Genomic DNA, 21233 nt, shown 5'->3' with positions numbered 1-21233 from the left:
TGGAAATAGGGATCAAGGAACTGATGAGAGAAAAAGGATTGACTGAGGGAGAACAGGAGAACAGAAACAACTGAAGAATGAATTTATCACAACCTGCTAAATAAATGAATTTCACAATTTTCAGTAATAATATTGAATAATCTTCATAAAATACTTCGAAAAAGTTTCATATTGAACAATAATTTATTATTCTTTCAGGAAATAAATAATTAAATTTAACTATTTTTACTTTCAGAACCACAAAATTATGCACCAGGAGATTATGTCTCACCAGCAGCTCGTAGAATCTGTCTGTGATAAAGCACAACAGCTTGTTGACCAAACTCAGGACAAATCACTGAACATGTATCTTCATTCCATTAAGCAGCTTTTCCAAGATATTGTCGTAAAATCGCAGGTATGTAAGAAGAATTATTAGACCATATGGAAGTAGTCATCCAATAGTTTTACAGTGCATAACAAAATCATTTTTAATAAATATAAATTGCATAGGGGGAAAGGAACTTGCCACCCTACCCCATTATCTCTTGGCTTAGTTTCTTCATGAGTGTTGCCTTATTGATGTCACTTATGAGGTTCAAACCTGCCTTTGGGCAGTTGAATGAACAAGAACAAACAAAATAAATTGCATATTGTACCAAAGAATAATTAAGGAAAATTCATTTTTGATCAACTATTTAATTATTTTTTCAGGATCTCCTTGACAATCTGGAGGAATGTGTCCAGAAACACAGCAACTTTAGTACATTGTGCAAGAGTTTCCAAGACTGGTTAAGTGCAGAACAAGACAGTCTCCACGACTGCGATGATGTCAGTGGAGAGAAGGCAGATATAAGCAGACGAATAACTACTGTTAAGGTAATGCCCGTTCACATATTTGTAATTCTCTGTTTCTCCGGTGGAACAGAGATCTTTATGTTCAGGGAAATGGCAAACGACTTGAAGTTTATTTATTTTCTTACACACTACTCCACAATCCCTTGCAAGCATGCTTCATCTCGTGTATCTTTCAGAATAATTTTTCCTCTCTCCTCTCTATCACGTCATTCACATATTTGTAGCTATATTATAATTTAGCTTTATTCTCCACGAAAATTTAAATACACAGATTCGGTTTAGCCATGAGTGACTCAGATCAGTAATGAAATAGGTACAGTACTGTATTGCATGACAGAAATCAACATGATAGTTGAAAGCGATTTCTTTGAATATAAGTTATGTAGATAACATTAACAACACTGTGATAATACCATATCTTAAACAACATTAAATTGCCTCTATTTTAACTTGCCTTTCTTCTTTCTACTGCATCCTTTCAATTGTCTTAATCCCCCCACACTCTAGTATATACAGTCACGAAGCTTGAGTTGTGAGGGTGCTAGGAACAATAGACTGTGCAGGTACTGTACTATTTCGCATTGTCTGTAATGAGGCGATATTAGCGATCCTAGTGGTTAGCAATTATCTATGGATGCATATTTACTATGTATTGAGCTTCGTGACTGTATATACTAGACTGTGATACCCCTCTCAACAACACACAGCCACATCTTCCTACTCTTCTGCTTTCATCTCTTCTTGGGTGACAATTTTTCGACAGCATGATTACCTGTACACATCATAGAACTACCGTTGATTCTGTTTTCGAAACCTCTTCATCTTAAATGAGACCATTTCATTTCGTCACGAACTTTCTCTGTCATCCCACTTAGGGAATTTTAATGACGTTTCATTTTTCTGCTACTGGCAGCTGTAACTGGTAACTGGCTCCAAGTAATTTTTATTATTCGCAATTAACATACTTTGGTCTCCATTTTGTTTTCGCAATTAATATTCTTCGGTTTCTATTTTGTTTTTATTCTTTCCTATTGAGTTGACTACTTGAAGTCTAGGTTTATTATTGATCAAATTGAAATTAATGATGTACAGATCTATTTTCACATTTTGAGGATCTATTATTTTGTTTTCAAGTTTTTATAATTATACGTCCTTAAAGTTTTCACTTTCCAATTTGTTACGAATAATTGTCCTATGTACAAGGTGGAAGATATTAAATGATTGTCCTTTCAGGGGATGAATCCTGAGCGTAGTATGAATGGAAAAATCCTGAACCAGTTTGTTTCTTTGCATTTAGATTTCTCAGAAATACCGGTAAATTATTTTACATGATAATTTTTTATCACATTATCTTCTAAACACATTTATAAATACACATTTTATAAACACATTTCTTTACATTAGAGTTCTCAATTCCAACAACTATTTTACATAATGTTTATCACATTTATGGTACCATACCTGTATAAGAGTATTTTAATATTATTAATACCTAAGTCACTTTAAACTGGTAATAGATGTTTGTCAACGCTATTACCGAAATGTAAATGCGTACTTCACCCTAAGGTCTCAATACCATATGTCATAAGGTATTGAAACAGGTCTGATGTTCAAATTGACTATATAACCGCCTGCACTGCTATGGAGAAGGGGTGTTTTCATGCATTGGCAACTGCGACTGAATTTACTGTGATGTTGAAATTATTTCTAGTGTTTCCCATTGAATAAAAAGAAATAACGCAAAATGGTTAAGGAAAATTCTGTTCATTTGATCTTAAGGATTTATTCTGTGAAGTTACTGTCATTGAACACCTTCCACACTGTATATCTATGTTAAAGTGATTATTATTATTATTATTATTATTATTATTATTATTATTATTATTACTATTATTATTATTATTATGTAAAAGAATAAGTTCAAACTACCTGTTATTTGCTGATGATCTCAAAATCTTTCGCTCAATAAATAGTTCTGCCGATTGCCAAACTCTTCAAAATGATATTAACTCCATTGAACTTTGATCTGACATTAATGGAATGAAAATTAATGAAACAAAAACTTTTGTCATTTCGTACTCTCGAAAAACTACTTCCATAAAATTTAATTATTCTCTTAATAACGCCTGTATTATTAGGAAAAATTCTATAAAAGATCTTGGTGTACTACTCGATTCTAAATTATACTTTCACGATCATGTTCAATATATTTATAATCATTCAATAAGAATGCTTGGTTTAATAAGGTCTATAACCTATTCTTTTTCTACTCCTGAGTCACTATTAATACTATACTTTACTTTGGTTCGCTCTAAACTTGAATATGCATCTGTAGCCTGGAATTCCATTACTTCAACCGATTCGGTTAAATTGGAAAATATTCAAAGAAAATTTATTTCCTTATGTGCTTTTCGATATATACCCAATTCCACTGACTAACTATGATATTACCTGTAAATATTTTAACTGTTGTAGCCTTTATGCTAGACGTCTAAATCTTGATTATCAATTTTTTTGCAAAGTTATCAAGGGTGATATTGATTGTGAGTCTATCATAAACAATCAGCCTTCGTATTCCTACAAAAGGTTTAAGATTTCAAAAAATTTTTTATAACCGAAATTCAAAATCACTTTCTCCAGTCTGTAGATGCATAAAATATGCCAATTTGCATGGGCACAATTTAGATCCTTTTAAGGTTTAGTTTCGTTTTGATTATTAGTTTTTACTGTTTGTACTCAATTGTATTCATGTATGTTTTTGTTATTTAAGATATTATTTATTTTTGTTTTGCACCTTTGTATCTTCTGTTTGTGTATTGTGCTGAACTATAATTGGCCTCTGGCTGTTGTTCAGCACACAAATATTAATAATAAATAATAATAAATAAATAAATAATTATTACTATTATTATTATTAATTATTATTATTATTATTATTATTATTATTATTATTATTATTATTATTATTATTACCCAGTTCTGTGTAGTTGCCATTAAATTGTTATGAATAAATTGAATGTATAACACATATTCATTGCACATTCTTTCTAGTTCGATGTTTTATTTCTGGATAGAATCATTGCTGGGAGTAGCGTATTTTGTGTTATCTTGTATTCCGCCATTTCAACATTTTCAAACATTTATTTGGTCCTACTAGCTAGCACTCCAGCAAGCTCAGGGCCAAATGTCTCACCAGTTACTTCAGCTGGACATAAATTGTCATTTAAATAGGAATACATGTGGAACATTTTTATATCTTTGATTTATGTGAATCTTCATTCTTTTTAATTACAGATGCTAAGAGAGAACCAGAATCAAGGTAACAACCAACTTTCACAATTGAGGGAATTGTGCAGTGTAGTAAGCAAGAGTACTGCACCCAAAGGCATTGAAATTTTGGAAAAGGAAGTCGAAGACTTGGAAGCTAGCCTGAAGGAACATCTTTCAAGCGTTGGTTAGTAAATAATGATAACTGTTAAGTAGTATAACATAATGGAATCTTCTAACTTTTAATTTCCGTGGACTGTGCAGATACAATTCACAGGATTGTGTACCGGTAGTGTTGAATTACCGTACTTTATGAACAATATCCAGAAAATTTAATGTTTTATCAGTTATGCTTGTTATAAGTTTATTAATTTTAAAGTAGACTCGATTACTGGCTGAAAACAAAGAAGCATATCTAAAGTAAATTATGCATTACTTTCTACAAGAGAAAACTTTACCATGCAGCAAAAAAATACATATGTAAGTCAAGTTTTATTTGTTTATTTAGATTCTGTTGAAGCTAAACTTGAAGGAGCATTGAAACAATGGCTTGAATTTGAAGATCAGCTGGACAGTCACACAAAATGGTTCCGAACAACAGAAGCCATTTTCAGAGATCAACAGCTTCAAGCAACATTGGCCCAAAAGGAAACACAACTGGAGAATTTCAAAGGAAAGAGAGATCTTATTACAGCAAAAGAGAAGGAAATTGACGACTTTGTAGACAGATCGCATTCACTGCTGAATTACAGTGGAGCTGACAGAATTAAACCTCTTATTTCACAGATCAGTAACAGGTATGGTATTATAGTTTTACTTTTTCAAGTAAGAAGTTCACATATATTCAGTTCGTTTTCATTATTGTCGAATGTCATAGTAGTCTATATATATATATTTTTTTTCCAACATACCAGTACTTAAAAAAAAATGGATGAAGTCTCTTAATTCACAAGACAATAAAAGATTTACTTGGAACTGATTGGAACATTTTATAAAAATGTATTTGATATCACATGTATCAATAATATACAGTACCACGTATATAAATATATTTCAAGTATCCTTAAGAGGGAATGTGTTGTCAGCTTGTGAAGAAATAAAATAATCCGTTCTTACTTATATTGAATGCTCGAATTGTTGATTTTTTTTTTTTCATATTCACTGTATTAGAATTATTTTCCCTTATTCTTTTACACATAATGACAAAGCTCCGAATTCAGATGTAATAAATTATTACCGTACTTGTAGACTTCGAGAGTCAAATATTTGAAAAATTTAAGGTGTTAAGTGATAAATTAGATGGGATAAACAATTGAAGCATTGGCTGGAACAACGTTGTAAGTTACAAAATTTTCATTCGACGTTTTTCCGTGTAATAATGTTGTATGTCATGTTACCTTGCTATATTCTTTGGCTTGCAACTGTCCATCAATGCAGTACGTGAAATTTGTCCACTCAAAAGTTTGCTCCCCCATAAGAACAACGTTGTACGTGTACACATTTTTGCAGCTCCTGTAAATTTCACCAAATGTAACTTATAACGTTGTCATTTTACCGGCATTATCACCTTCATTTCATTCAGACGCTAAATAACCTAGATGTTGATACAGCGCCGTAAAATAACCCCCCAAAAAAAAGAGTAACTAAGCATGCGCAGTATGTTATAACTGGAACTTGAAAAATTCAGGTGGCTTAAATTTGTTTCTGGGTCTGTGCATAACACATATTAAATTTATATACTGTACGCCTATATCATACTTTAACCTTCAATTTGTTACATGTGTCTATGGAATTTTGACGTATAGATATAATCGTGATATTAATATAAGAAAAAAAATACTGTTAATTTCAGATACCAACTACTTCATGTTTTGAGTAAAGAAGTGATCAATCGGTGGCAAGGCTTAGTGGATGATCACCGAGTGTATGAGGATAAACTCCAAGAAACAATAGCATGGCTTGGACCTCTTGAAGAACATTTGGTGGCGCTGAGAGAGGAGGATTCTACTAACAATATGGAGGCTAAGGCTAACAGACTCCAGGTTCTTTTGTCAGAAAGGGAGCAAGCAGCTCACAAACTGACAAATCTGACAGCAGTTGGAGAGAGACTTTTCCCGGATACAGCAGCACAGGGTAGAGAAAAGATAAGACAAGATTTGAGAGAAGTCAGAGACAGGTACGTGAATCATTTTATTATTTAATTTCTCATAATTTTTCTTTAAAAAATGATAGGATTGCTAGCAATAAATAGGATAGGATTGCTAGCAATAAATAGGGTAAAGTTGCCTATTTCCGTGATACCTCTAATCCCTTGATACTTTTTTTAAAATTGAATGTCAATCAGAGCTTTGCCGTTTGACCACAGCGCCAAATATCTTTCTCGAAAGATTGCATCTTTCGCTTACTTTTGAGACATCGGTGAACTTTCTAGCAAGATACCCAGCCCCGTGACATGCAGTGAAAAAAACATATCACAGAATTAGGAGTATCACGGAATTAGGCAACTTTACCCTACACATAGCATAGAAAAATGGTCATTACACAGTATCTTTTATAACCGCAATTTCTAAATCAATAATATCTTTCCTTCTTTAATGTTTAATAAGTACGACAAGAAAAATACGTACTTCAAAGAAATTGTTCTGAAATAGAAATGTATTTACTAACTTTAACGAATACTTTAAGTTATGAGATCTCTATTTGTTCTGTTAGTGTTGAGTACCTGATTTACATAATAACAATCCTACTTTAAGATTATTTACCACGCAGGTGTTAAGGCACATTATACTGGGTGTTCATTTCAAAGTGTGTCATGACGTCACTGTTGTTGGGTCACCGATTTGAAGCGAGTTTCAGCTTATATGTTAGAGAAGTTACCTATTATTTAAGGCGTTCTTCAATCTAAACTTGAGAACGTGTACGTTATAACTTGAAGGTCGTAGCAACAGATGGCGGTCTGTACGGTCTGCATGCTACCATAACCTCTTTCGAACTGTGTTTTGCGCTGGCAAGTCGTACGCAGGGTATTTGTTATCATCGGTTGCGTACGGTAACATTCCACAGCACAAATCAAATGCTCCTTGTCCATGTTGACCATCGAAGTTAATGTCAACAAATACGTAAGTAATCGTCTTAACCCTCTCCCCATATCCCGACAGTACGTATTTCCAAACATTTCACATTCCTACCACTACCGGCGTTATACCGTACGTATTGGTACGTACTCTTCAAAATGAACGCCGTACTTGCTAGGCAACTTCTCTGCCTCTTAGGTTATACACCTCTGCGCAAGTGTAGGAAGATTGAATTCTCTAGGCTCATCAGCTAGCCACATGACGGCATACAGCGAGCCATGACACATTTTGAACTGAACACCCAGTAGATTTATTGAGCCTCAGTGTAAGCAATGACTAAGGCGTGCAGCATTGTGGGTTCATATCTTACTTAAAACATGGATGGTCGTACATTTCATTCATTCATTCATTTCATTTATTTTATTCCATAGATCTTACATGAGCAATGAAGCTTTAAGATGTGGAACAAGTCAAAATTTTACAATATTACAATTACAATTTTTACAAATTTTTATAGTTTTACAATTTAGTAATTTTTCTACAATTTTTACAATTTTGTGCAATTTTTTACAATATTTTGGCGAGATGTAGTGAGATGAGGTGAGGTCCGAGGATTCGCCAAAATATTACCCGGCATTTGCCTTTCGGTTTGGGGAAAACCTCGGAAAAACCCAACCAGGTAATCAAATCAAAGGGGGGTAATCTAATCAGAGGAGTTGATGCCAAGGACTCGCCATTGTGATATTCTGTGTTATATTTGGTGGAAGTTCAGCGTCCTACTGACTTCACGTCACGTCCATTGCTGTGGAGTAATGGTTAGCATGTCTACCGTGAAACAAGCAGGCCCGGGTTCAAATCCTGTTTGGGACAAGTTACCTTGTTGACGTTTTTCTGAGATTTTCTCTCAACTAATTGAAGCAGAATTGCTGGGCAACTTTCGGCGTTGGACCTCGGACTCATTTCGCCATCATAATTACATTTCCCCTCTTTCGTCATCATTAGGGGGCGGATACTGATGACCTAAAAATCTACTTAAAATGATCATTAAAATGCCTTTAAACTAATAGAAAAATGACATGAAATTAAAAGAAAATGACATTTAAATATTATTCACCGTACTGGCACCACAACGTCTTAAAAATTAGTCACCTTGTTTCAATGACTGCCCTGCAAATCTCGGAGAGAGGAGGCAATTTCCTGGAATTTAACTAAGATGAAGGAAAAGAACATGCAACAAAATGAAAGTTTAAAGCAAAAATTATAGATTTTATTGAGGGTTTACAATGTGTTTCAATCAGGGGTGGCCCATGTCAGTGCCTTCATTCTCTGTCTCCTCCTTCTGCACTTCACTTTTGTTACCAGATCTTCCAGATCAGGGAGTGTGAATGACAAAACAAATTGTGGGCGTAGCGTGCATTCTTGCAATCTTTGTGTTAATACTGTCTACTGCACTACAGTAGACATCCCTTCCGAACCACATCCTGTTCAGGACAAGGTGAAAGTTCCCCCCTTCCAAACATAAATTCTAAAGACACCCTCGTACCAACAAAAGAACAGTAGCGATCAAAGCCCTCATTAAACTATGCTGTTGTCAAGCATTTTATATTACTTCTGTTTGTAAAGTGAAGTCTTCAGTGGAATGAGGGATGGACTTCAGAGTCTGTTCCAAACTATAAAACTCAAGCTTCACTGTTACCGGTATGCAATTATTCAGTAGGTAATTACTACTGACCTATTTGCTTAGAAAATTATTTAACAGACCTATCGGTAAAGAAGAAAGTAAAATGCATTCCAAATGATCTAGAAGTTCTTGGAAGTATTAAAAATGACCAAAAAATTCCGAAAGAAAATAAAAATGACCTATTAGTTCAAAAACGTCAAAAAATGCAATATAATAAATTATTTTTTTACATTGATATTAACATAGAAAGGATTTCTATATTAATAGGCATTGTCCCAATGTGAAAAATAAGATGACTTTTCATCAAAATCCGCCCCCTAATCATCATCATCATCATCCCTGTTCCTTTTCCAATTTTCAGGCTTGTTCTGATTTATAGTCGACTGTGTGCCACCACCAAATTTGAACCCTGTAGTTTGTGGTCATTAGTTACTTGTGGTAGTGTTATGTACTGTGGGCTCTCCTCTGAGCTACACCTGTGGAGTAACGGTCAGCGCGTCTGGCCGCGAAACCAGGTGGCCCGGGTTCGATTCCCAGTCGGGGCAAGTTACCTGGTTGAGGTTGTTTCCGGGGTTTTCTCTCAACCCAATATGAGCAAATGCTGGGTAACTTTCGGTGCTGGACCCCGGACTCATTTCACCGGCATTATCACCTTCATCTCATTCAGACGCTAAATAACCTAAGTTGTTGATAAAGCGTCGTAAAATAACCTACTAAAATAAAATCCTCTGAGCTCGTGGGACTGGGGTTGAGGGACCACAGTGATGTCAACGCGCAAATATAAAAGGATTCTCTAGGCTGTAGGGGAGTTTGGAGGCAGCCTGCAGGGGAATCTGTAGCACTAGGGACCTTAGGACATACACACTATTACATTTCAAGTACCGTGCAATGGACCCACCCAAGCGGCCTACATGAGAGATAAGTCCCCTGCGCATGTCCCTCCCATCAATCTAGACTAATAGAATAAACTTCACATCACATTATCCAACTATGTGTGCATCTGATATCAGGTCGAAAGAACCAATATTTTGTGTTCATTTGTTTACATACATAGATTTGGTTATGAATGTTTATTTAACAAAGATTCCGTATTTACACGTGTTGTAGATGGGACCAACTGGAAGAAGGCATCAAGGAGCAACAGAAGCGACAAGATGCTCAGTCTCTGCAATGGAGCAGCTACCAGGAAACGCTACAGCAAACTCTTGCTTGGCTTGATGCTATGGAAAAGACTCTTCAACAAGACCCTGCGAGCTCCTGGGCTTCTACACAGGAAATACGATCTAAACTTTTGAAACACAAGGTAAAGTGGTCTTGTGAGGATATTATTTTTTTATTGAACTTAATATAAAATTAAAAATTTAATAGATTCTCTCTCTGTCCCCCTCTCTCCCTCCCGCCTCCCTCCACCCCTCCTTCTTTCTCCCTTCGTCCCTCTGATTACTAAACTATATTCCACAAAATTATGAAATTAAAAATTCTTGTAAAGTGTGGAATTACATTTTCTTATTTCATAAAATAATATAAAAGTCATAATTGTTTCATACATATGTCAAATCAAAATGCACTAATTCCATCCATGAATGAATTCACTTTGATAAGAATAGTTGTCTTATTCTTAGAAGAGAATAAGACAAGAGTAGTAAGATAGTAAATGCTACAAATTAGTAGTAGTGACAAGTGAAAGTGAAGGGACATGAAAGACATAATCAAGAACTTGCACTTAGATCACAATACGTCAATGTGTAAAGTTTGTAAATAGTGTAAGTAAGGAACAGCTGGTCCGAATACAGAAATGTGAAGGGTCAGCAGGACCGAAGATTTGAGTGAAATTTATATCATATCATATATTACTTGTCTGACGAATGATTACCAGTGGCAGCAAAGAAACTGCTCGGAATGAATCATGTGACACAATCTTGTATGGTTTGATTACAATTCCACCTCTCGACAATGTTCAGTTTTGTAAACAAAGAGCATAGGACCGCTTCACGTGCGCAAGGAGTAAACCATACGATGTTACAAACAACGACGTCAGTGGCGGCTTGTAACCATACATTCGTAAATTCTCAGCCGTTTGCAGACCCATATTTACTGTAACTTTTTTGCTTCTACGTACTATTGTGTACTTTCAACCTTGTAAGTTTGCGCCATCCTTGTTGACACACCCTGTATATCAGTACTTTTCAACTTTTTGTTATGTACTACTTTCACAGAGATGATACCAGTTTATACTATTACCAATAAAAAATTATTACTTAAGTAATTTTTATACTAAACGATTAACTTAAACTAACTGTCATACAGACTACGAACATATACTTTGTTACGATCAGATCTCAGGTTATGCACAGCTGGTGGCATTTGGTATGCATATAGCATTATTTTTAATGTCCTTTATAAGATTCTTGGAACTTTTCTTTTGAAAAACAAAAACATTTGATTATATTATATCAGCCAGAATTATTTGTGCATGCTATACAGATGATGTGCAATCAAAAATCAACACATATATTAAGGCCACTTTTCATAACATTTTTATAAGAATTTTCAAAATATTTTAAACATTGGTATAATGGAGAATCCGAAATTGGTCACAGTATTAATCGCTTATAGTATATAAGAAAAAATTATACGTTTATTATGGACTGGACTTCTTAAGTGAACTGCTCCCAATTTTGGTAGTTTTGTACATTTAAGTCTTGTAATTATTTTTCTTACAGACCACACTTCAGGAAGTAATATCACACAAACGTGTGATTGAAGCAGTCACCGAGAAGGCTCAAGCTCTAGTCCAGCTAACCAGCAACAAAGCTGGAGGAAAGGAAGTACAGGAAACTGTTGCTTCAATAAATAAGCGTTACGAGGAACTTGTTAATAACTTGCTAGTAACTATAACTCAACTAGAGGAATCCTTGGACGCATTCCAGCAGTTTCATGATCTTCAGAAATCCCATCAAGATTATCAAAAGCAACTTTGGGACAGACTTGCAGGATATTCAGGTACGGTACCTTACATGAAATAGAATGACTAAGTCTTGATTGTCGTTCCTGTGCACAATAACCAGTAATTTGTTTTTATTCAGTATGTGAACTTGTAAATGTTGTGTTTGTTTAAACTGACAGTAATGAAGTGCATGAATTGACATGGCTCATAAATGGGATTTTTTTAAATGAATACTTATCCTTATTGACTCTTTGCCATAATTACTTAACTTGTGAGTGAATAATAACTTAGAAAACGCATTAACTATACGAACCAAAGGTTGAAGCCGAATTTTAATATAATACTTTATAAATCACATATTTCGTCTGAAATGTATACTTATTTATGCCGTTTTATTTTTCAATTTCTTCATTATTATAGTATTATAACGATGTCCGTTCGTCAAAATATTTTCACTCTAATTTCACATATTTCGCTTTGAAATCATGCACTCCAACTGTAATCATTAAGTAACTTAAACTTGTTATTTACTAGTACATCAGTGTTTATCTACCGTACCAGTACACTCATTTTGAAGCATTCTATTGTTTATATTTTATGGATACACATCTCCTAACTTAGTTGCCTCATAAGTGATCCCTTACCTGTGTAATTTATGAGATTTCAACTTGTCTTCGGACAGATGACCAAACAACAACGTATCGGTAGTAATAAATATTATGCTCCTACTGCTAGCAACTGATCATTGGCCAGAAAATAGTAAATTAATGTTGAATTTATAAAGATTACCTTTATGTTATACTAATTAGAACTTTTCTATGTAGTCTATACGGAGAAAAATAGTTGACGTGTCCTGGAGTTAGATTTAGATTATGTTTTTAGTAATGGATAAATCTCCTATAGTCTATGTCAGTCTTTTAACTCTTTGTATGTTTATGAATATGCTTAACATAGTTCCTCTCTTTTTGAAAATTTTAACGATATTGTAGAATTCTTCAAAATCTTCGATTTTCATAAATTTTTATGACTGCAAAACATTTTTCGCTAAGTTACTGGTAAATATGTCACAGGATTCTCTTATATAGGATAAATCACAGAATCCTCAATTTTATGTCCCTTTGGAAGAAACCATTGTAAGTATTTTTATGTGTTTAAAAGTCTACTGCCCTTAGCCGAGTGTGAACCCGACTAGAAACCAAGATTACCAAGAATGAAAATGACGCCCTCTATTTTGAGAATCACTTTTATAAATATTTATTCATCTCCATTGTAGTTGAGGCATATGAATTGCTGTGTATAAAGGTCCTATCATGTTACCGGTATATAAAAGAAAGTATTCCCTACAATTAAATGCTATTGAAGCCTTCGAGACATTTAATTTATTTGAGAAGAAACGAATTTACTTCTCTAATTCATTGGTTATAATTAATAAGGACTGAAATATTTCCATTCTGCAATATTTTATAAATTGCCACTTATAAGTAGACTGTGGGTAGAAAAGCACTGCTGTAGATTATCATTAAACTGGCAATACAAAAGAAACACCACAAGACATGTACAAAAATGAAATTGTTACAAATGGTCTCTTCTGTTAACAGACTACAGTGGCAATAAGCCTGCTCTTCAATCCCGTTTAACAAAAGTGCATGAGATTCAGGACAGTCTACCAGAAGGACAAGCAAAACTTAAGTCACTAAGCGATCATGTTGCCAATAAGACAGACAGGCTTCCTCTCAGAGCAAAGGAAGCCATGGAAAGAGATCTGGCCAATCTGAAGTAAGTATATAGCAAATTACTTCCAAATCTAAGAATGCAGTAAACAAGTAATTGTTGCTTATTTATTTAATGCAGGGCTTTTGAGGTTATCATTAGCCACGACTACGACAACAATACAATACTTATTTATTATCGCCGCGGCCTCATGCTTAACATGTCGGCATCATACAATAACCTACCGTGTGTTTTTAAAACATAATTTTGCCGACCGATTGTTGCTCTGTAGGTTTCACTCTAAGCGTCACGTTGTCACGTCTACTTCCTCAACAAGAATAAGCATGTTTGTTATATTGTTAAGTGGCTATTATTATTATTATTATTATTATTATTATTATTATTATTATTATTATTTCATATACGAGTACGTTGACATTCTTAACTCTTAATAATAACTCTTTAATAATAATTTTTAATCATATACCTTAATGTTCGTCCTCAGCACAAGTCATTGCAACCTCGGTTTTAGTCCGCGTGGATTAGACAAGTAGGTGTCATTTAATAATGGAAACAGCTTATTGGTTGCAATATTGAAATTGAGGCAAGTGATTCGAACGGCGACACAAGAAATTGAAAACAATAATACAATTAAATTTCAAAGACCTGCCGAATGTTAACCATGAGAGCACGGCGATAATACTTACAAATGGCTTTTAAGGAACCTGCAGGTTCATTGCCGCCCTCACATAAGCCCACCATTGGTCCCTATCCTGTGCAAGATTAATCCAGTCTCTATCATCATATCCCACCTCTCTCAAATCCATTTTAATAGTATCCTCCCATCTACATCTCGGTCTCCCCAAAGGTCTTTTTCCCTCCGGTCTCCAAAAGGTCATTTTCCCTCCGTCTCCCAACTAACACTCTATATGCATTTCTGGATCCGCCCACGTGCTACCATGCCCTGTGCATCTCAAACGTCTGGATTTAATGTTCCTAATTATGTCAGGTGAAGAATACAATGCGTGCAGTTCTGCGTTTTGTAACTTTCTCCATTCTCCTGTAACTGCATCCCTCTTAGCCCCAACAATAATACAATACAAATGCAAAACAAATAATTTTATTAAACCAATTTCACTGCGAAAGGATCATCATCTTTCCTCTTGCCTCCCAATATTTATCTGAGTAAACAAGTAGGTCCTAATTAGTTCGTTTAAATTTTTGTTTGAAAACTTGACCACTGATTTATGCATTTGTTAAGAAGATGAATATAAAAATTAATTACTTATTATTGATGGTTAATGCTGTTTACATAACATTACAGGTACCGGTACCAAGTTTGTTCCGAGTAGATGAACTGATACTGGTATGGCGATATTTACACAAAATACGTGTTAGTAGGGGCTAAACTTTGTGTGATTGCAGTGTGTTAGATTGAAAAGCAGCTGTTGGATCACCAAACTAAAATAAATTAGTCACAGACGATTTTTAGAGCAGAAGGAAAGAAGGGCTTATTCTATTTATAAATAAATTGAAGCACGCCTGTCGTATGTGAAATATATTATTAAATACCGGTAATAGGTTATTTCAATAGCCTAACTGTTAATGGTTCAGATCATGTTATTACTTTGGTAAGTCAGAGTCTTTCCAAATTTTAATATCAGGAGAGAGAGTTGCTTACGACTTGACATCAATGAAAACTAGACATAAAAAGTATGTAAATGCCAAAGATAAAAACCGTATAAAACAATGCTTTCTTGTGCAATTAGTAATGTAATATCATACATTTTGCACATCAATGGGAGAAGCTAGGTTCTAAATAAAATCACAATGGGATTCATACTCTTTTCTTGTCCTGTACTGTGGAGTAACAGTTAGCACATCTGACTATGAAATGAGCAGGCCTGGGTTAAAATCCTGGTTGGGTCAAGTTACCTGGTTTAGGTTCTTTTTGAGGTTTTCCCCAACCTATTGAAGCAGAATTGCTGTGTAATTTTTGGCCTTGGAGCTCAGATTCAGTTCACCATCACAATTACACTTCCTCTCTTTCATCATCATCTCCGTTTCTTTCCTAAGTTTTAGGCTTGCTCCGACGTACAATTGCCTGCAGGACACCACGAAACTTGGATCCGTGAATATCGTCGTTATTTCTGCATTAACTCCCATGTGTAAAATATAAAATTTTTCAGTAGGAAGGAAAAACATTTATTCCTTCTATGCCAGTGGTACATATAAGATTGTGAATTCTTACATTTTCGAAAGAAAGAAATATGTTGTTGTTTTCTAATGCCAGACGTTTGACAATATTTTTCAAAGATATTATCATGGTCAGCAACTGAAGCACAGATTTTGAGGTGTTCCGAATCCATTTCTTGGTTTGAGTTGCACAATGGGCAGTTAGGGGACTGATATATTCCAATTCTATGTAGGTGTTTGGCCAAACAATCATGGCCTGTTGTCAATCTAAATGCAGCTACAGACGATTTTCGTGGTAAATCGGGAATTAACTGTGGATTATGATGCAGAGAGTTCCATTTTTTCCCTTGAGATTGTGTTATCAAATGTTGTTTGTTGAAGTCTAAGTATGTAGATTTAATAATTTTTTTCACAGAGTAATATGTAGATTTAGTAACAGGTCTGTAAGTAGCAGTGCTGCCCTTCTTTGCTAGTGCATCCGCATTCTCGTTTCCCAAGATTTCACAATGGGATGGTATCCATTGGAATACATATAAAGAAAGAAATATAATTACATATAGGAGATTTTGTTATTTGCTGTATCACTATTTAAGTTATTTAATAGAGCAAAAATCTGAAAATCGATAAATATGTCACATAGGAGTTATTGCAGGAACAACGACGATATGTGGTCAGTAGTTGCTGGTGGTAGCACTATTCACCATGGGCTCTCCACTGAGCTCATGATAATTCATGGGACGAGGGTTGAGGGACCATGGAAGGTAGGCTCTTCACTGAGCTCACAGTAATCCGTGGAACTGGGGGTTGAGGAACCGCAGTGAGGGCTACATGGAATGGTAAAAGGATCATGTAGGCTGTAAAGGAATTTGGTGGTGGCACGCAAGGGAATTTGCAGGACGGGGTCCTTAGGGCATGCACACCATTCCATCTCGGGTAGGACAATAGGCCCATCCGAGCAGCCTGCATGTGGGGACAGTCCCAGTCTGTGCCATCCCCTAAAGGGGGGATAATAGATAGATAGATATCCTCTTTTCTTACTTAATTGAGCCTGGGACATAGGCTCTATTTTGGGGAAACTAATTTCCCAAGATATTGGCTCTTACAGTCTTCAAATATTCGTAAACAAAAGTTAAGAAAGAGATAACGTAAATTCATAATTATTGCAGAACTTTATACGTGCTGTATAATAGAATTTTAAATGTTTTCTTTTCAAGATTTGACTATGAGAAGTTCGTTTCTGCATTGAACGATGTTCTACACGGACTAGAAGAAAGACTCCAGCAGTGGTCAGAATATGAAGGCTCTTTCGACCGTCTCCTGATCTGGCTCTCAGAATCTGAGACTGCTCTTAAGAACTACGCACCACGATCAACACTAGAGGAGAAGCAAGAACAACTTGAAAAGTATCAGGTAAGTAGACATTTTAGGAACTGCTAATGTGTGGAAAGATTAACTTATCTTGACTAAACTCTAATCATTCAGTAAGAACTCCCATTTATCTTACCAAAAATGTGGTCTAGTTGATATACACAATTTTTAACTGTGCTCCTTCCCTGCATTGTAATAAGCATTCCATTCACCTGTTGTGTATGGTAGAATTATGACCCATTAGGATCTTAATTATGTTGTTTGTATTATCTTGTCAGTCATTGTAATGCACTGATCTGATTTATATTAGACATATCTACATAATAGTTAAATATATACAGGTTGCATATACAGTATATAATGCATTCAAAATTAAACTTACAATAAATATACCGGTACCTAAATTCTTTATAAATGCAAAGCAAAATTCCTTTTATAAATAAAATTGAGGTTTTTAAAGGGCTAGCAAAGGTCCCTTATTTGTTCTAACAGGTGCTTTCATCCCTATCCCCAGCATATTAAGATTCCATTTTCCTGAACAAAATTAGCACTACAGTTTACTTTCAGAAGTTGTATTATGTATTGCACCTTTTTTTTTGCATTAAGATCGGTTAATGATAGCATGTTATTCATGATGATTCATTGCACAATTTGAAATTGGTATGTGATGCTGTGTTGAAAGAGATGTTTTAAGAAAGAATAACCATTACTTCTCTTTTCCCTGGCCCCAATCTATATGATTTCTTGTGGGGAACATTAAAGAGCAAGGTGAATAAAAATAAACTTCACGCAAAAGAGGAATTAAGACATAATATAAGGGAAAAAATTGTAAATAATCATAGTACCAAATTTGTAATGTTACTTTAGCAGATTATGTCAGGTATGTCGAGTGGATTTAGCCATTAATAATGATTAATGACCCAATTATTAAGCTAGCCTGAAGACGAAGAAAGATTCGAAACTTTTTTTTTTTGACCAACAATGAAGTAAATCAAAGCTACATCTGTTATATAGTATAATTAAGAGCCCTAATGTGGCCATTTGTTATCTACTATACACTTCGTTTTCTTCCCTCTTTCATTAAATATTTTTATACTGTAGTTGTTTTTGACAGAGTATTTTCAAATATTTACCGGTACTGGTATGCATTTTTTAACTTCAGTTAAGTTCTGAAGTACCAGTACAGGTTTTTTATAGTTGCTTGTGGTAGTGTATTTTAAAATATTTATTTATTTTTTAGCTTCAGTTAAATTCTGCAGTACAGGTTTTTATAGTTGCTCGTGAGTGTATTTTGAAATATTTATACATTTTTTAACTTCAGTTAAATTCTGAAGTATAATATATCGTACAGATTTTTATAGCTGTTTGTGACAATGAATTTTTAAATATTTATACATTTTTAACGTTAGTTAAATTCTGAAGTTTAGGTGAAACAGCAATAATAAGTTGCTGAGTTTTTAAATAGTGAAAGATTAAAAATTACTCTAATTTAAATTGTAACTTCTACAACCTGAACTTTCCTTTTTGTGAGACACTAATGGAGTAACATTTTAATAACAATAACTATGTATAAATTCCATTAGAACAATATGTATTGGAGTCAAACCATTGGACTCAACAATCCTGTTTTTAAAACCTGAGTCCTTCTGATGTTGTTCTGTGGAATGTGTATTATAGTATTAATTCTGTATTTGTGTTAATATTGTGATTTATCCTTTAGGATCTCGTAAAAATATTAATGTCCAGAAATAGAGACGTGAAGGAATTAGTTACCCTTGCAGATCATCTTGAACAAGTAAGGCATTTGTATGGTATATCTAATGTACATTTTTGATAGTTTCTCAGTTAACTCAGCTGTTGTTTCTTTCTTCTTCAGCTGTTATTTCTTTCTTCAACTATGTAATAGCCTACGCCTTTAATCATAATTGTACACTTCTTAAAAATCAATTTCGCGTAGGTATGGATTTTTCACAGACTTTACTGGATTCTGAAGTCTATATCGGTAATCACTTGAGCATATTTAGTTAATGTGAGAAAATATTCGTGTTCGTATTTTTTGAGGGACACTTATTGAAGAGGCTCAGTGAGTATTACTAACTTATAACTAAGTCTATGAAATTCGTATTTGTAATTAGTCTACAGTAATTGATTTTCATGAAGTTTTTTGGTGCACAATTATGATTTAAAGGCTAATCATTATTTTTGTTTCTTTCTTTTAAAATTGACAGACAGCACGTCAGAATGTGATAAAATAAAAATAGCTATAAGTAAACATGTTTAATAAGTAACAATTATTGTATTTGTAGTCTGTACGTCTCTCTGTTGTATAAGACGCATCCCAAAAATTAAAGCAATTTTCCTTAAAAAAAAACACTAAAATTGAAAGATAAAAAAATTAAATGCAAATTCACTCACGTCATTGTTGTCTGACTTTTTCTTCTTCTTTAAATCCACAGTCGATTATCACTTGCTGTACTGGTAGTTTCTCTATACAATTATAAAAATAAATAAATAAATAAATGATAATTACTTGAATACCGGTACCCAGTAAAGGTGATAATTACATAATTTAATAATTATTTGTAGTGTTTATAAACTTTTAGTCTCCTACGTGCATTTCTGTTGTATCGCCTTCACTCTGGCAGGTGAGAGGAAGGGAATGTACCTGGTTGTACCTTCGTACAACGCACTCTAATTTAAAGACTTGTTTTGAGGGCGAAAATGTGCGTCTTATACACCTACAAATACAATATATAACAATTTCTTACAAAGTCTTCTCTTAAATCACCATATATAATGTTTATGCCCTCATTTCATTGTACGTGTATGCGAGATAAGACAGAATATTATATATGCTCATAACTGAATTTCATAAAAAATGTGACTCAGGTCCTTTCTGCAATCATCGATTCAATTATATCAGTACAATTATAAAACTTGGTGAAGTTAATAAGCTAAAAAAATTGCTTAATAAGGGGAAAATTTTCAGGAAAATTTATAATTACCTGTATCAGTACAATTTTATTATTATAAAACGTAGCAGAATCATTAAGCTAAAAAAAATGCTTAATAATGAGAAAAATTTTATCGCTAGTTGCAATTCAAATGAATTTTGAGGTTATAAAATATTAAGAAAACAAAGTTGTTTATTAAATTAATTCCTACATAAAATCATAATATAATAATCAGTATCGCATAGCAGAACCCTCTACATTGTCTTTGGATATTAAATAATTGACTTGCTGTCTGTTATGAACTTAGCATTAAAATTGCTAATGATGCAGTTTTTAAGTGCCGATCTATGGTTTAAATATATGATATTGGTAGCAATTATGCTCACTCACATTCATGTATTTAAATTTGAGACACACAGGAATATATCAATTTTTTTAGATTTTTTTCTTGCACATATTTCATAATAATATGTACTGGTAGCTTTTGTTTTAAATACATTAAAATTTTTATAGTAATAACTAATAATATCAGTAATGTGATACCAGTAAATCTACTGTTCTCTCTAAAAGCATTAATATTCCAGATTTATGTTTTAAAAGTTCACTTTTTTCTTTTATTGATATATTGTAAGAAACTGCACTTTTGGCAAGAAGTGCTAAGTTGTATGGGTTTTAATATCTTTGTTCTTTATTCCTATGTTAGCTCTTATTTTCTTAATTTTAATCTTCACTCACATCTTGCCGATATTTATTTTGTGTGTAGTTAATTCACTGCTTCTTTTAAGGCCTTGAAATGTGATGAGAAGCTCATCCTCACAACATTTTAATAAAACTATTTTGTTTAGATTTACGGTATGTATTAGCTTTTCCACTGGCTGCCACACCTTCTCAGCACTGTTTTGTACGATTTTGATTGACATGATCTTTTTATTTCTTCATTGTTTAACTTTTTTCAACAGTGATGTTTGAATATGAAATAGCTAATTTATGTACATATTTCACCAATTATATTTTAATTATTTTTTGTACATGTTATGAAATTTCCTGATTTAGAATTAAGTAATTTTAAAATGTTTGTTGTGCAATGAATGCAATATATTTTTCAGTTGTTTAACAATGTCCTATACCTTAAATTTAAAATATCCCTAGAAAGAAAATTAATTTTATCGGATTATTCATTAACTTCCCAATAACCAACA

The 21233-nt window shown here is 33.8% G+C and overlaps 1 protein-coding gene across 7 annotated transcripts in view; it reads left to right on the top strand.

Annotated features, from left to right (window-relative positions):
* Msp300 (Muscle-specific protein 300 kDa) overlaps window positions 1-21233 on the top strand; it is a 1097375-nt gene that overhangs the window by 718888 nt on the left and 357254 nt on the right. For 6 of the 7 annotated variants that reach the window (XM_069830616.1, XM_069830615.1, XM_069830612.1 and 3 more), the window contains 10 exons: window positions 236-397; window positions 694-858; window positions 4132-4291; window positions 4613-4901; window positions 5957-6280; window positions 9967-10162; window positions 11583-11862; window positions 13405-13582; window positions 16927-17122; window positions 18801-18875. In XM_069830616.1, coding sequence (XP_069686717.1) covers window positions 236-397; window positions 694-858; window positions 4132-4291; window positions 4613-4901; window positions 5957-6280; window positions 9967-10162; window positions 11583-11862; window positions 13405-13582; window positions 16927-17122; window positions 18801-18875 — 2025 coding nt within the window. The remainder of the gene's footprint in view (window positions 1-235; window positions 398-693; window positions 859-4131; window positions 4292-4612; window positions 4902-5956; window positions 6281-9966; window positions 10163-11582; window positions 11863-13404; window positions 13583-16926; window positions 17123-18800; window positions 18876-21233) is intronic. The other variant, XM_069830614.1, reaches the window with a different exon arrangement.

The sequence above is a fragment of the Periplaneta americana genome, chromosome 7, assembly GCF_040183065.1.
Source record: "Periplaneta americana isolate PAMFEO1 chromosome 7, P.americana_PAMFEO1_priV1, whole genome shotgun sequence".
In the NCBI taxonomy this organism is placed as follows: domain Eukaryota; kingdom Metazoa; phylum Arthropoda; class Insecta; order Blattodea; family Blattidae; genus Periplaneta; species Periplaneta americana.
The sequence above is the reverse complement of the archived record's forward strand: the minus strand, read 5'-3'. Positions and strand labels throughout refer to the sequence as shown.